Below are 18,146 nucleotides of genomic sequence, written 5' to 3' on the forward strand. Positions count from 1 at the left end.
CTCAATGACAATCGACTATATTATTAGATCCATAGCTATAATATTTAATATAGTTTCAGCACTGCAAACACCGGCATGTACCCCCATTTCATTACAGCGCCGCCTGGCACACACGGCCATACGCCCACAGCCACCTCGGGCGCCCAATGTGTTAAGGATGGCATTTATAGGTATTTGCAAATAACTTAATATATTTATAAATATTCTAAATGTCCATATTGCAACCTTTGCGATAAAGATATTGCATTCTTTTATATTGCTGCATCAATATGAATTCACTGTGTTGTTCGACCCTGATCTGAACACAGCCTAGCTGCCCTCTCTACAACCACTCCTTCTTGATTGGAGGTTATCTGACCCTTGAAGCGGTGTGGTATGGCAGTGTCACAGACACGCTGACCTTTGATCGTATGACCGTGTCTCAGTAACATCTGAGCCTCGCAGCTTGTTGATAAGTGTCGGTGACCAAGGGGGCAGCTTGACCCGGCTAGAGTTGGGTTAAATAATCTAATTGAATGTAATTGAAAATAGACAAATGGACCTTGTCCTGAAATGTGGAAAATACAAGTAGTGGATACTCTTAACAGATACATCTACTGCAGTGGTTCCCAATCCTCTCCTCGAGCCACCCCAGCCCAGCCGGTCCATGTATTTGTTAAATTCCACCACCGGCACCTGATTCAACTAATAAAGGGCTTGTTAAGTTGAATCAGGTGTGCTGGTGGTGGAATTGAACAAATACATGGAACGGCTGGGCTGCCTCCAGGAGAGGTTTGGGAACCACTGATCTACTGTATTGGGCTGATAACAGGCTAACGTCAACCTTTATTTATTCTCAAATACAATATTGAGGTCACCCTCATTTTCAATGTCGTCGAGACTTTACAGACATTTCAATGCACACATTTCTACAATATAACAATAACGGTACAACAGCATAATATAGTGCGGGGGACCTGACCTCTGACCCACACACCCGTTTTTACACACTGTTTTATACACCTGCTTTTATCTAATCACGCTCCTATTAACATTGATGGATATGATTTAATTGAATTTTATCATGTGCTTATTTTTTATTCATGATGCAGACATAACGTGTAATAACTGAATGAGAACGGTCAATGTCTGTATACTGTGTGAGCTGCGAGATACCCTGAATTTCCCCAAGGGGATTAATAAGTATCTAGTCTATCTATCTAATGATCTATTGTCTATCTATACAGTATCAGATACTGATATCGGATATCGGATAAAAGCCTAAACGAAGGTTATCTGATACTGTTACCAGATAGTAGGCTGATAACAGGCTAAACGAAGGTATAATATACTGTTATCAGGTATTGGACTGATACCAGGCTAAAATAAGCTATCCCATATATCCTCCTTAGATATATCCTCATTATATACAAAGCACTAAATGGAACAGGACCAAGCTACATTGCCAATTCTCTTGTCAACTATGTGCCCTCTAGAACATTACGATCATCTACTACTGGTTTATTGATAAACAGCCAAAAGAAAATCGGGGATGTAGCCTTTGCTAATGATTACGCACCAAAGCTATGGAACACCCAGTACCTACTATGGACATCAGGGAGGCTAGCTCACTAAATATTTTCAAAAGTAAGCAAAAAATGTACCTCTTCACCTTAGCCTTTTAGTGCACTCTGCCACTTAAACTCATTCCATCCACACTGTGATTACTGTAAATGAGAGCTATTTTATTGTTTTTATGTCTGCACTTTATGCATTGCTTTTATTTAGCCAATTTTATGTTCATTTAATGCCTGTCTCTATTTTACTGCTGTGAAGCACTTTGGGCTGCGATTCTTGTATGATGAAGGTGCTATACAAATAAAGTGTATTATAATAGGCTGGTACCAAGCTAAAAGAGGCTATCGGATACTGTTAACAGATATTAGACTGATACCAGGCTAAAATAATCATAAGCCCACTGCTTGCTTAGAAGTAGTGCTTTAAAACATAATCAAGTATCCAAATATAAAGAGTTTTAATGCTTCAACCTACTCTAGAACCAAAGCTAAGAGCAACAGAGATGGATGTTGAACAAACTCCAAAAATTACCCCCTACCACCACTGCTACAAAACAATTGCAGAGGGAAGGTGCTGCAGGTGGTATAGGGCTGGGCCATATGACCAAAAACGTTATCGCGATAAAATTATAAAATTATTTTCATATAATTAGATAATTATCGTCGATATAATGTCTGTCAAGTTTAATTAACTTCTTATGCTGCTGCGAATGTCTCGAGTCGAGTTGATGTCGTCATCAGTCCGCGCACGTTAGCAGTTAGCCGACAAGCGGACTATCTCGTGACAATGTAATAAATATGACACTAAAATACTCTCTTCCGCCACAATATATTGAAACGACGTCCACTGTATACCCCACACTACTATAAACGTGGCCTCAGAATTCACGCCACACACATACTCGGCACGTAAATATATAAAACATCGCCGTGCAAGCTAGTTATCCTAGCCAGCCTGTTGTTTCTAAGCGAATGTCTCGAGTCGAGTTGATGTCGTCATCAGTCCGCGCACATTAGCAGTTAGCCGACAAGCGGTGTATCTCATGAGACAATGTAATAAATATGACACTAAAATACTCTGTTCCGCCCAATTCATTGCAACAACGTCCACCGTATACCCCACACTACTATAACAGTTACCCTCAGAATTCAAAACACACACCAACTCGGCAGGTAACCTGTGAAATAGCGCTGTGCAAGCTAATTAGCCATAGCCAGCCTTGAGTCCTAAACCAAAACAGTAGCGCATCTGGAGCTGTGGTGCGTAAGCACGTCATCACGTAACGTTGGTTGTTGTTGGTGAGTGTGTTGAGCCGAGGCTGAGCGGAGCCAAACTTGGAAAATCGATATATCGAAACTTTGCGACCACGTTTCATGTTTATTTCGAGGAAATAATTTATCGCGATATTTATCGTTATCGTTTTATCGGCCAGCCCGAAGGTGGTATTTAGTTGTTAAAATAAGTGGTCTATGTGTTATAATAAGTGGTCTACGTGTTATAATAATAGCTCTACATTCTGACAGCCATCACTGATACTAGGGATGCACGATAATTATCGGGGCGATATCAGCAATTATGACGTCATCCCGATAAACCCGATAACATTATTGATAGCTCCGATAATATATAATAAATTTTTTGGTTAAAAGAAATCCGGTGTGGGTGGATTGGGATGAAGGGTGTTTGTTTTTACTATAGGCTCCTCCCGTTTTGCCAGTACTGTGGTACGACTGATAGCGTGTGGTTTAGGAAGAGGGAGTTTTTCACAAATCCAGCGCTCCCTTTCTCATGCCTGGCTGTGACGTAGTTTCAGAAGCAGCACAGATGGTAAACAAACATGGCGTCGTCGGTAGTGTGGGACGTTTTCAAAGTTTCAGAGAAACGGTTTGCTTGCTATTTGTAACAAATGCAAACAGAAGTTCCACGAGGAGGGAAAGGGGCAACAAGCTATAACACATCCAACCTAACAAGTCACCTGAAACATCACCACCGCTACGATGGTGTGTTAAAATCAGACGACGGCGCCGAGCAGCTAAAGGCTAAGCTGCTGCGAATCCAAAGCTGCTGCAAAGGAGCCGGCGCGGCTTGTACCTGTTGACGAGGCGTTTGCAAAATTAAAGACGTTGACAGAGATGATTTGTTTGGTTTATTTAATTCTTTTTGAGGCGTGCTGTCCTATAAATGCCAAGTAATAGTTGTTTCATGGACCAAGACCACAACAGTCTCCTCTCCTATAGCGTCAACTGTTTTATCTGCTGACAAAGCACAATACCTGTTGGTTTTTAGTTCACTCATTGTTCAGGGAAACACATTGTTAATGACATTGACGGATTGTGAATTTTGTGATTGACTCAAATTATATTTATTTGGAAAAATAAATATAGTCACTTTATTTGAAGAGTCAAAACTGTTCTCTTGGCTTTGTTTTGTTCATAGTAGTAACGCTCATGCCATGATAAATCTGGTTAGGTCAAAACTACAGGAATATACATAAAAAAAAATTATAATATATATATATCGGTTATCGGTATCGACCTTGAGGAGCAGAAAGTTATCGATATCGGGGTCAAAAAAATCGATATCGTGCACCCCTAACTGATACTGATCCATTTTCTGGTATCCTGTTCTCACTTCATCAAAAAATACTAAATAAAAACTAGTTTTAAGCATATGTGTGCTTGAAACAAGTCTAATAATCTGCCAGTAAGCAAAACTGGCCTGGTAAGATTTCTTGAAATACGTGAAAATATCTAGGGTTCTCTCTCCTGATTGGATAAAGTGAGAACAGGATACCAGGAAATGTATTTTGTGTTTACTGCAGAGTGGAGGGACTGGGAGACCCATGTTGCTGACCAAACACTCTATATATAAGTGATGGCCGTCGTCATGTAGAGCTATTTAACACTTATTTTAACAGACAAATATCACTTACCACATCTTTGAGACCTTGTATAGCCCTGCAATTTTTTTTTATTGCAGGAAAAACATATTGAACATTTACAGTTATAGGTATTGTACATTTTCCATATTTTTTCTTTTTCCCCCCCTCATTTCCCCTTCCCCTCCCTCATTCCCACCCCATCCCCCCCACACAGAGGTTGTTGACAAACACATCTGCAAAATATACATACAAACACATAGCATAGATGTTGCTGGGAAAGAAAAACAAAAAACAACAATATCAATCAGACCCATCTGCATTGTGCACAATTATTTTAGATAAAGAGATAAAGAAAAAACTAAAAACACAAAGAAAAACTCTCTAGCACGGATGTGGCTGTGGAAGAAAGTCATCAATGATATTATGTCACTCCTTCCCCTACCCCTACTTATAGTGTTGTGGTCATTCTTAGCCCTGCACATTTTTAAGACTTTCAGCTTTAGTAAATAAGGACACCATCCAAGTGTTTTTGTAGCACTTGCACATTGCACCGAGAGCACACGCATGCTTCAGATATGTATTTTACTCTTAACTCTAGTCATCTGGAAGGATCGCACAGCATGGCCATCTGCAATGCAGTGGTCGTAGTATCTCAAGTGCAGCAAATTAGGTTTTATAAGAAGCTAAACAGCCTTTCATGATCCATTTCTCCTTTTCTGTCGAGCCCCGTTCCCCTAGGATGATATACTTTAATTGATTTATCCAGTATAAATAAGAGAAAGTGACTGCACCACACTGCAGCACCACTGAAGCCAAGCAGACGGTGGCAACAGGCTCGTTACACTGTCCCAGAATCCTGATGTTATTAGTGACGATACTGTTGGTCTGTATGAATGGAGTGTTCAGTATGAATGGAGTGTTCAGTGTGAAGAGTGTTCAGTGTGAATGGAGTGTTCAGTGTGAATGGAGTGTTCAGTGTGAATGGAGTGTTCAGTGTGAATGGGAACCTACTGAGAAAACTTAGACCTAAACTGGGCTTTTTCTTCCGGTTAAAGAAATGTTTCCCGTCTGAAGCCAGGAAGAGAATTGTGCAGAGTTCCTTTCTGCCTGTATTAGACTATGGCGATGTAATCTATATGCATGCTCCTTCCTCCCTGCTTAAAAAGCTGGATTCTGCGTACCATACTGCCATACGTTTTGTAACAGGTGCAGGCTCTCGCACCCACCACTGCACTTTGTATCAGTCATTAGGATGGTCCTCTCTGTACCAAAGAAGACAATCACACATGTTGATTTTTATCCTTAAGTCATTGCTAGGTAAGCTGCCCTTATATATCTCCAGACTTCTGTCCTTTTATACTTGCTTTTTTAATACCAGACGAGCAGCAAATGGGATGCTGTTAAATGTTCCTTTGATGCAGTCAGAGCTTGGTAAAGCTGCATTCTCCCACTATGCTCCCTTTTTATGGAATACGCTGCAAGTGAAACTTTGTCTACAGGCACTTCCTACTGTGAATGCTTTTAAAGGTATGCTACGATTAGCCCTTTATGAAACATGTAACTGTTTTACCTGATGCTATTGTTGATGTGATTATGCTCCTTGCCACTGCACAAATGACCCTCTGTATTTATATTTGAATTGTATGTTTTTTGTTTAATGCCCTGTTTTATGTTGAAACTTGTTGTGTGCTGTGTTGGTCAGGACTCCCTGGAAGAAGAGATCTTGTATCTCAATGGGACATTCCTGGATAAATAAAGGATAAATAAAATAAAAAATGGAGTGTTCAGTGTGAATAGAGGGTTTAGTGTGAATAGAGGAGTCGGTATGAATAGAGGGGTCAGTATGAATGGAGTGTTCAGTATGAAGAGTGTTCAGTGTGAAGAGTGTTCAGTGTGAATGGAGTGTTCAGTGTGAATGGAGTGTTCAGTGTGAATGGAGGGTTCAGTGTGAATAGAGGGTTTAGTGTGAATAGAGGGGTCAGTATGAATAGAGGAGTCAGTATGAAGAGGGTTCAGTGTGAATAGAGGGGTCAGTATGAAGAGGGTTCAGTATGAATAGAGGGGTCAGTATGAAGAGGGTTCAGTGTGAATAGAGGGTTCAGTGTGAATAGAGGGGTCAGTATGAATAGAGGGGTCAGTATGAATAGAGGGGTCAGTATGAAGAGGGTTCAGTATGAAGAGGGTTCAGTGTGAATAGAGGGTTCAGTGTGAATAGAGGGGTCAGTATGAATAGAGGGGTCAGTATGAATAGAGGGGTCAGTATGAATAGAGGGTTCAGTATGAAGAGGGTTCAGTATGAAGAGTGTTCAGTGTGAATAGAGGGGTCAGTGTGAATAGAGGGGTCAGTGTGAATAGAGGGGTCAGTATGAATAGAGGGGTCAGTATGAATAGAGGGGTCAGTATGAATAGAGGGGTCAGTGTGAATAGAGGGTTCAGTATGAAGAGGGTTCAGTATGAATAGTGTTCAGTGTGAAGAGGGTTCAGTGTGAAGAGGGTTCAGTATGAATAGAGGGGTCAGTATGAAGAGGGTTCAGTGTGAATAGAGGGTTCAGTATGAAGAGGGTTCAGTGTGAATAGAGGGGTCAGTATGAAGAGGGTTCAGTGTGAATAGAGGGGTCAGTATGAATAGAGGGGTCAGTATGAAGAGGGTTCAGTGTGAATAGAGGGGTCAGTATGAAGAGGGTTCAGTATGCATTAGGGCTGAACGATTAATCGATTTTAAATCGAAATTGCGATTTGGAATGATGCAATTATCAAAACAAAAAAAAACACTTTTATTTTTTAATTTATTTGACCAGGAAGTCCCATTGAGATACAAGATCGGTTTGGGAGAGGGAGGTAAGGGGTTTGAGATTGTGTGTTGTGACGTTTATACTTCAGAGAGGGAGAGTAAAGTACAGAAAAAAAGGTACCGTTGGGTACCGGTATCGATTCCCAGGTAAAAAGAAATTTTCAGGCTCGGTGTCCCGAACAGACCCACCGTGTAGGCCAGATGCAAGCCGCATTTTAAAATAAACCTCTGTGGGGCTGCTTAAAGAAAATAATTATTATAATCGCAAATTTAATCACAATCGCAATATCTGTCAGAAAAATCGCAATTAGATTATTTCCCAAAATCGTGCAGCCCTAGTATGCATAGAGGGTTCAGTATGAATAGATGGTTCAGTATGTATAGATGGTTCAGTGTGAATAGATGGTTCAGTATTCAGATATTATTAGAGAAGACTTGGTATGAAGCCACCCACCCTGATACGAACACAGCGATACTATGAGGATGGTTTGTTTTAATGTTGAGATGGAAAGTTATGGTTAGTTTAGGTTAACACTTTGATTGCCTAAGGCTAAATTCATGTTATACCATAGGTTGCCAGCTCTATTTGTCTATGGATAAGTTCCCCTTCTTTGCAGGGCTATAACTTTTTAAATTCTATTGCTAAATTGCCATTATTAGGGCCCATTCAATGTCCTATATGTATTGTTCAGGGTGTATGAACGTTAAACTTTTTCATTCACATATTCATACTAAAATATGATCTAAAGTATAAGTATGTTTTCATCTCTTTCTGCAGCTTTCTCCAGAACGTGACTTATAGCCCCAAATGCATTATATTGATGATCAAATACAGTTTGATAGCAATCGGCGCGATATAAAAAATCCAACTGGACGTACTTCTGGAAGTTACTACACATCATCTGATGTTGACCAGATGGGCGGGGGGTCGTTTATAATTCCGTGGGCAGCGTTATACCATTCATCTAATGTGGGTCAAATGTTCATCAGATCAGTTAGTATAGAAGACATTGAAAAATAACGCTGAATCTTACCGTATCTTCCTCGCGCCGTTGGGCGATGAGCGTGGAGTATACATTTTCCTATTATGGGATGTTGGAATACCCGGTCCATTTCCAGGTTGTATAATGGTATATACGTCCAAATCATGTTGTTTATCGAGTTATTGGCAACGGATCGCTATGTATTGTGACGAGCTAGAGTGCCGGGACATATACCGAGTGCCCGGAAGTAATATGGGTAAACAGCACATCGTCCAAGTAACTTCCTGTTTGGCGATTGCGCCGATCGGCCACCAGATGGCGCTCTTGAACCGCTAGAGGGTTCAGTGGGGCTTTTTGGTGGGTCTCAGGCCAGCGGATGGGAAATATGAATCCGATCACAGATTTTTGAAATATTGATATCAAAGACGAGTTACTGCGTCTTCGGCAACTTGAGCATGGCGGGGAAGGACGCCTAAACTCGTCTTCTGGCAGTTAAAGTGTTAATAGTATGGTTAAGTGGCTTGGTCTAGTGGTGAGCGCACCATTGCGCCATTTTTCACCGTTTTATTTTGGATTTTTGCCGATACGAAATGTAAATATATTATGTATACAATACGTAAATATTGGGGCTTCTTAAATACTTCGAAGCTTCGTTCGATGGGCATGGGATTCGAATATGAAAATAAAATGTTATTATTTAAAAATATATATATATTATATATAAAAAAAAAATGGTGCAAAATCAACTCTGCCTCTCTTTGTTAACTACAACAAGCAATGCTGTTTGTTATTTAAGATGAGGTCGGACTCGGCACTGACAGATTTGTGTTCATTGTGCTGCTTTTATAAAGCAAATCAAATGACTGCTTACAATATTTCATGTGTTTTGTTTGTCTAAGATTTAAAAAGGTTTAAACTTTACAGCACTGGCAAAGTTGAACAAAGTGCTGTACAAGTCCCACAACATAATTTTTTTTATATAAAGATATATATATATATATATATATTTATTTTTTTTTATCTCGAAGCTTCGAATTAACACTTTCCCCGCCAATGACGCCTAAACTCGTCATTCCCCGCCATGCTAATTCTGCCAATGACGCTGTAACACGTCATTGAGATCAATATTTCAAAAATCTGTGATCGCAATCATATTTCTCCCGCGGAGACTTGAGATCTACTGTTGATCCCCTCTCAACTCTCCAACGGTTCAAGAGTGCCATCTGGTGGCCGATCGGCGGATCGCCCAAACCGGAAACGGAAGCTGGTGCTCATTCCAATTCGGTCCGATCACTCGCTAATAGTCCCGGGACTCGAGCTAGACACAATGGATAGCAATCCGTTACCAATAACTCGATAATCGATAAACAACATGATTTGGACGTATATACTATTATACAACCTGGAGATGGATCGCATATTTCAACATCCCATAATAGGAATATTTTTGCTCCACGCTCATCGCCCAACGCTACGAGGAAGCTACGGTGAGTTTCAGCGTTTTTTTTAACGTGTTCCATACAAACTGCTCTAATGATCATATCACCCACACTAGATGAATCATCTAACGTTGGCCACTGAATTATAAACGACCCCCCCCCCATCCGGTCAACATCAGATGATAAGTAGTAACTTCTAGAAGCACGTCCATTTGAAATTTTTTATCTCGCGCCGATCGCTATCAAACTGTATACAATCATCAATATAATGCATTTAGGGCTATAAATCACGTTCTGCAGAAAGCTGACACCAGACGTGCATCGTTCACACGGGGAAACAATGATACTACTGAGGGAAATCATCACAAGTATTTTGTGGAAATAAGTTGACAATTTCTGTAGTGGCAGCTGTAGCCTAAGCAAGCCACAGATAAAGCCTTGGGCTTTCCTGAGCCAGTTGACGCCATCCAGCGATTGGGAGACGCAGACATAATTAACCCTCATGACCACACTCCCTGTCACGTTGGAGTTTTGTTTTGATTTGTGTCGATGGAGGAAGCTCATGTCATATTCCCCTTCAAAATTAAGAAAGAAGTGAGTCAACACAATGATGTCATTAAACAAAGCATTCCTAATTGTGAAGTACTTTCTCTTTTTCTCTATTTTGCATGCCTGCCCAGAGGGCCATATGCAATGGATTGTGGGCGGGGGGTGGGGAGTGATAATAGAAGATTCTGATTACATAAAAGTTCAATATAATTTGAACATGTACTAGTGTCAAACCCTGAATGTAACTGATTAATTTGATTAAGCGTGCGTGTGTGGGGGGGGGGGGGGGGTGACCCGACCGACCGACCGACCCTCTGTTTAAATTATTATTATTTTTTAACACCGACCTCACTAAGCATGTCCTGTCGTTTCTCCCCCAGGTGCCCGCTGCAGACAGAAATGCCCTGAGCTCCTTGTGGGGCAAGCTGGCCTCCGAGATCCTGATGCAGAATTGGGACGCTGCCATGGAGGACCTCACCCGCCTGAGGGAGACTATCGATAACAACGTAAACGCCCCGGCGCTCAGAATCCGACACTGCATTTAGATTCTCTTACATAGACCGTCCATATTGAGCGCTTCACTTTTCAGCGAAGCGCGGCTGGGATGGATTAATTTCCCTCCCCCGCAGTCATCTACAGTATATTTGAGTGGCTGCGTGGGGTTTTGATCGATGGTTGTTTAGGAAAGATGGATCATTTGTGAGTTTTTTTTGTGTATTATGGATGAACATGACAGTTTCCATGTTGCTATCTCAGAACAGACACTAAATCAGTATTTCAGGCAAATATCAATATTTTAGCCTAATTCTCTCTGTCTCCCTCCCCCTCTCCCTCCCTCCCTCCCTCCCTCCCTCCCTCCCTCCCTCCCTCGGTTGTTCTCTCCCTCCCTCCCTCCCTCCCTCGGTTGTTCTCTCCCTCCCTCCCTCCCTCCAGTCTGTGAGCTCCCCCCTCCAGGCTCTGCAGCAGAGGACCTGGCTCATCCACTGGTCCCTCTTCGTCTTCTTCAACCACCCTAAAGGCAGAGACAACATCATCGAGCTCTTCCTCTATCAACCTCAGTAAGTATTAGGATGGAAATAATTAGAATATACAAAAAATCCAGCCTTTCACCGGGAAAACTCTTGATATTTGTAACCCTTGGGGTAGGGCAGTTCTCGAAGAAATTCTCAATTTCATTGTATTTAATTTATTTAAATGGTAAAGAGACGCACACGACACCATAACGGGTCGTTGAAATACTCCGAGGCCCTGCGCAGCAAACATGCAGGTTCTCAGGGGCTGCCTGTCCAGCAGCGAGGGGAAAGACCAAGCAAAGTGAGGTTAAAGAAGAGGACATTTTAACATGGTGGTTATTTAGAGGAAGGAGGGGGGAAAGGCGGAAAATATATGGTGAAGAAGTCTTACATTTTATTAATTGTTGTCGCCGTCGGAGGCGTCGCTGGTCCTGGTGTAGGCGAGCGCTGTGATTGGCCCACTTGCCTCAAGCCATGCATTTCCGCTTTTACCTTGCTCTCATATGGAGATTAGCAAGTGGAACTATATGCTCCAACCCCCACAACCGTATCGGATAAAGAATCTACGTGGACGTCTAAAATGGCCTGAATACCAAGGCAAATTTTGAAATAGAACCACAGTTTGATCACACAATGGCAGCCAGTGGGAAGCCAGTGTTTACTGCGGTGAACAGAGAATCTGACTAGTTCAGCTAACAAGCCAGTGTTTACTGCGGTGAACAGATAATCTGACTAGTTCAGCTAACAAGCCAGTGTTTACTGCGGTGAACAGAGAATCTGACTAGTTCAGCTAACAAGCCAGTGTTTACTGCGGTGAACGGAGAATCTGACTAGTTCAGCTAACAAGCCAGTGTTTACTGCGGTGAACAGATAATCTGACTAGTTCAGCTAACAAGCCAGTGTTTACTGCGGTGAACAGAGAATCTGACTAGTTCAGCTAACAAGCCAGTGTTTACTGCGGTGAACGGAGAATCTGACTAGTTCAGCTAACAAGCCAGTGTTTACTGCGGTGAACAGATAATCTGACTAGTTCAGCTAACAAGCCAGTGTTTACTGCGGTGAACAGATAATCTGACTAGTTCAGCTAACAAGCCAGTGTTTACTGCGGTGAACAGATAATCTGACTAGTTCAGCTAACAAGCCAGTGTTTACTGCGGTGAACAGAGAATCTGACTAGTTCAGCTAACAAGCCAGTGTTTACTGCGGTGAACAGAGAATCAGACTAGTTCAGCTAACAAGCCAGTGTTTACTGCGGTGAACAGATAATCTGACTAGTTCAGCTAACAAGCCAGTGTTTACTGCGGTGAACAGAGAATCTGACTAGTTCAGCTAACAAGCCAGTGTTTACTGCGGTGAACGGAGAATCTGACTAGTTCAGCTAACAAGCCAGTGTTTACTGCGGTGAACAGAGAATCTGACTAGTTCAGCTAACAAGCCAGTGTTTACTGCGGTGAACAGAGAATCTGACTAGTTCAGCTAACAAGCCAGTGTTTACTGCGGTGAACGGAGAATCTGACTAGTTCAGCTAACAAGCCAGTGTTTACTGCGGTGAACGGAGAATCTGACTAGTTCAGCTAACAAGCCAGTGTTTACTGCGTTGGCCGAAGCCAATGCGGCACTTTGTTTTTATTGATGCCAAATGTAGCTTCCACAGCTAGTATACTGTTGCCTTAATAGTCATAGGACTTTTTGGACTAATCGATTAGTTGATTAAAATCCGTAAAAGTGTGTTGGCAACGTGCAAGCTTGCAAAAGGACCTCTTTTAATCTAGTGTTTACCAATATGACCCATTGCATCAGAAGAAAATGGAGGCTAAATGTCTCGTAAGGAAAGCCAGAGCAGGGGAGCTGCACCTCGGCTGAACCCTGGCTCTCTGGGTTGTTGGACTAGGAAGGTTGACCCAAATGGGCACAGAGCGGCTCAGCTGGCAGAGCGGCCCAGATCCTGTGCGATCTGGAAGAAAGTTTGACACATTTTTACAAGGCTAACTTGAGTGTTGAGAAAGCCATTTTCTCTTAATAGCCTTTTTGAGGGGGGGTGGTCTTCTTTATGAACCCTGCTGGTATTTTTAAAGTGGTTTCAGTCCCTGTGTTTTTGTGTGGTCTGTTTACTCTTCAAGCCGAGGAGGGAGGCCATGTGTATCGCAGATCGGAAACTATATTCACTGTTAAATTTACACACCACCTATTTTTATGTTTTAACCCCCCCCCCCCCCCCCCCAGTTGTGATTGTAGGTTTGTGTAATTGAACAGATGATTGTGTTGCGCCGACAGGACGACCTGCCACAACACAGCGCGCAGAGACGCCTGGTTTCTATGAATTTCTGTCCGTTTCTTTTTATTTGATGGTGGATGATTAAGGAACGGCTGCCCAATAATTACTCCCAAAAAGCTCACCCTGGCCATCTGTGTGGACAAACTTGAGGTTGTTTTTTGTGCTTTGCAGTTTCACAGTGGAGAAAACCCTCATGTTTCCTCCAGTGAGGCTTGACTTGGCCTCCTATCTCTCATGACCATCACTTCCTTTGGCCGCAGTCAGTGACCAGAGGTTGGTTGGGCTACCTCTGCAGTCAGCAGCTGCTGCCCAACAGTTGTGTTTGTGTGCTAACTAACGAGAGGCCGTGCCGGACGAATGATACTGTGGTCATGCAGTCCAAGCACTCACTGGCTCGTCTGTATCGGTAGAATTTCATCGTCGTCTTCTTCTCCTGATGGGCCATGAAATGAGGAATATGTCCCTCTGCCCTGTTCTCTCCGTCTCTCCATCCCTCCGTCATCCACCCCACCCTCTCCTACCCCTCCACCCCCACCCTCTCCTACCCCTCCACCCCCACCCTATCCTACCCCTCCACCCCCACCCTATCCTACCCCTCCACCCCCACCCTATCCTACCCCTCCACCCCCACCCTATCCTACCCATCCACCCCCACCCTATCCTACCCCTCCACCCCCACCCTATCCTACCCATCCACCCCCACCCTATCCTACCCCTCCACCCCCACCCTATCCTACCCCTCCACCCCCACCCTATCCTACCCCTTCACCCCTACCCCTCCACCCCCACCCTCTCCTACCCCTTCACCCCCACCCTCTCCTACCCCTCCACCCCCACCCTCTCCTACCCCTCCACCCCCACCCTATCCTACCCCTCCACCCCCACCCTATCCTACCCCTCCACCCCCACCCTATCCTACCCCTTCACCCCTACCCCTCCACCCCCACCCTCTCCTACCCCTTCACCCCCACCCTCTCCTACCCCTCCACCCCCACCCTCTCCTACCCCTTCACCCCTACCCCTCCACCCCCACCCTCTCCTACCCTTCCACCCCCACCCTCTCCTACCCCTTCACCCCTACCCCTCCACCCCCACCCTCTCCTACCCCTCCACCCCCACCCTCTCCTACCCCTTCACCCCTACCCCTCCACCCCCACCCTCTCCTACCCTTCCACCCCCACCCTCTCCTACCCCCACCACCCACACTCTCAAAAGATCTTACCGTGGGCCGGTTGGATCCCCAAAAGGATTTCCCAGTTATCGGTCACCATCTGGTAGATCGATATGTCCATTGGCTGATGATATATTCCTTTACTGCATAGTGAATTCGGCGTCTCAAAAGGTATTCCAAGCTACAGGCTACATGTATAGATTCCAGCTAACAGTAAACTCCATTCAAAGTAAAAAAAAAAAAAAAAAATCACCGTTCTGCCACAGGGAACACTGCATTATTGAGACAGCGCCCCCACGAGGATCTGGCCGGTAATGCACTTTTCAGAATTCCAAGAGTGGGGTAAATCTGCAGTGCCGCTCGGTGACATTGAGTAGGTTATTAACCCTTTCCCCGCCAAAAACGTCGTACAACGGGTTTCAAGTTCATGTGAATTCTGCCAATAACGGCGTGATTCTGATCATAATTTCATATTTTCGCCATGGTATTCATATTTCACTCACGGAGCCTTGTCAGATGCTGCGGGACTCAGCACAACTCTGCAACGCTTCAATACTGCCACCTGGTGGCTGATCGGCGAGTTGCCAAACCGGAAATGCCCGTTGCAGCTCGGTCCGTCCCCTAATTCCGTCCGGCCACTCGTTTATCGTCGCGGGACTCAATACACACACCGTGGATATGGATCTTTGCCATAACTCAATAATCTACATGATTTGGGCGTGTATTAGTAATATACAAACCGGAAATGGATCGCCTAGATCCCCACCACATAACTGGGATCTGTTTGCTCCACTCTCATCCCCCAACGGTACAAGGAGACTGAGTTTTTGTTTATCATTTTCGATACAAACTGCTCTGATCAATATATCACCCATACTACATGAAGCATCTAACGAAGCATCTAACCCCCCCCCCCTAACATACTAACTAACATTATATGCATTCATAACCATATCATCCCATTGTAATTAGATTTTATGGCCCCCGAGACACAGCATGGCCCTCATTTTTAAGATGAAAATGAGGTTGTTCAATCATAATATACTAAATGTGTAACCCATAGATAATAATGTTTTCTGACTATAATAGAACAATATTAGAATATAACTTCTGAAAAAAAGTTTAGTATATTTATTTTATTTATTTATATTTAGTATTTTTATAGTATAGTTATACCTTGCCGGGTCAAGAATGACCCTAACACCACAGTCGTACCTTTTTTTTCTGCAGATACCTTCAGAATTTTCAAAATGGTGAAACATAGTTTTGCTTATGTGTTGTGGAGGATATCATGAAGCCTTGTTCTAATAAAATCAACTACATGGTAGTTATTACATATTATAACCTTGAAATGGGTCGCTGGAGACCCTAACACCACATAAAAAAAATCATCATCATCATTTTGAAATGAGATTGCATAGGTCTATGAATCGAGATCGTGATTTTATTTTGATTAATCTCCCAGCCTTAATCCACCCCCACCCTCTCTTACCCCCACCACCCACACTTGCTCATGCCCCCCCTATCCCCCCCCCCTCCTACCCCCCCCCCCTTCTACCCACATCACCCCTACCCCCATCTCCACCCTCTTCTCTTGTTGCTGTCACCTTGTTGTGTTGAGAATGTTTTGAACAAGGGGGTGGAATTTGAACTCTGTCTGATTCCTTGGCTGCGTTCCTCCAGAAGCATCTTCACCAGCAAGTACAGCGACACTGTTGCCCCCCGACTCCTCCTCCACCATGAAGTCCTCTAAGTATTCCCCCCCGACTCCACCACCATGAAGTCCTCTAAGTATTCCCCCCCGACTCCTCCTCCACCATGAAGTCCCCTAAGTATTCCCCCCCGACTCCTCCTCCACCATGAAGTCCCCTAAGTATTCCCCCCCGACTCCACCACCATGAAGTCCCCTAAGTATTCCCCCCCGACTCCTCCTCCACCATGAAGTCCACTAAGTATTCCCCCCCGACTCCACCACCATGAAGTCCCCTAAGTATTCCCCCCCGACTCCTCCACCATGAAGTCCTCTAAGTATTCCCCCCCGACTCCTCCACCATGAAGTCCTCTAAGTATTCCCCCCCGACTCCTCCTCCACCATGAAGTCCTCTAAGTATTCCCCCCCGACTCCTCCTCCACCATGAAGTCCTCTAAGTATTCCCCCCCCGACTCCTCCACCATGAAGTCCACTAAGTATTCCCCCCCGACTCCACCACCATGAAGTCCACTAAGTATTCCCCCCCGACTCCTCCACCATGAAGTCCTCTAAGTATTCCCCCCCGACTCCTCCACCATGAAGTCCTCTAAGTATTCCCCCCGACTCCTCCTCCACCATGAAGTCCACTAAGTATTCCCCCCCGACTCCTCCTCCACCATGAAGTCCTCTAAGTATTCCCCCCCGACTCCTCCTCCACCATGAAGTCCTCTAAGTATTCCCCCCCGACTCCTCCTCCACCATGAAGTCCTCTAAGTATTCCCCCCCGACTCCTCCTCCACCATGAAGTCCTCTAAGTATTCCCCCCCGACTCCTCCTCCACCATGAAGTCCTCTAAGTATTCCCCCCCGACTCCTCCACCATGAAGTCCTCTAAGTATTCCCCCCCGACTCCTCCTCCACCATGAAGTCCTCTAAGTATTCCCCCCCGACTCCTCCTCCACCATGAAGTCCTCTAAGTATTCCCCCCCGACTCCTCCTCCACCATGAAGTCCTCTAAGTATTCCCCCCGACTCCTCCACCATGAAGTCCTCTAAGTATTCCCCCCCGACTCCTCCTCCACCATGAAGTCCTAAGTATTCCCCCCCGACTCCTCCACCATGAAGTCCTCTAAGTATTCCCCCCCGACTCCTCCACCATGAAGTCCTCTAAGTATTCCCCCCCGACTCCTCCTCCACCATGAAGTCCTCTAAGTATTCCCCCCCGACTCCTCCACCATGAAGTCCTCTAAGTATTCCCCCCCGACTCCTCCACCATGAAGTCCCCTAAGTATTCCCCCCCGACTCCTCCTCCACCATGAAGTCCCCTAAGTATTCCCCCCCGACTCCTCCACCATGAAGTCCCCTAAGTATTCCCCCCCGACTCCTCCTCCACCATGAAGTCCCCTAAGTATTCCCCCCCGACTCCTCCTCCACCATGAAGTCCTCTAAGTATTCCCCCCGACTCCTCCTCCACCATGAAGTCCACTAAGTATTCCCCCCCGACTCCTCCTCCACCATGAAGTCCTCTAAGTATTCCCCCCGACTCCTCCTCCACCATGAAGTCCACTAAGTATTCCCCCCCGACTCCTCCACCATGAAGTCCTCTAAGTATTCCCCCCGACTCCTCCTCCACCATGAAGTCCACTAAGTATTCCCCCCCGACTCCTCCTCCACCATGAAGTCCTCTAAGTATTCCCCCCCGACTCCTCCTCCACCATGAAGTCCTCTAAGTATTCCCCCCCGACTCCTCCACCATGAAGTCCTCTAAGTATTCCCCCCCGACTCCTCCTCCACCATGA

The 18,146-nt window shown here is 44.6% G+C and overlaps 1 protein-coding gene across 1 annotated transcript in view; it reads left to right on the plus strand.

The window, feature by feature from the left end:
* The window catches only part of eif3ea (eukaryotic translation initiation factor 3, subunit E, a), a gene marked incomplete at its 3' end in the record, with an annotated part of 112,629 nt that overhangs the window by 47,394 nt on the left and 47,089 nt on the right, over window positions 1-18,146 (plus strand). Inside the window, 2 exon segments of the mRNA XM_084335915.1 lie at window positions 10,581-10,706; window positions 11,134-11,258. Coding sequence (XP_084192041.1) covers window positions 10,581-10,706; window positions 11,134-11,258 — 251 coding nt within the window.

This window comes from Notolepis coatsorum, assembly GCF_963971535.1.
Source record: "Notolepis coatsorum genome assembly, chromosome: 19".
NCBI classification, from domain to species: domain Eukaryota; kingdom Metazoa; phylum Chordata; class Actinopteri; order Aulopiformes; family Paralepididae; genus Notolepis; species Notolepis coatsorum.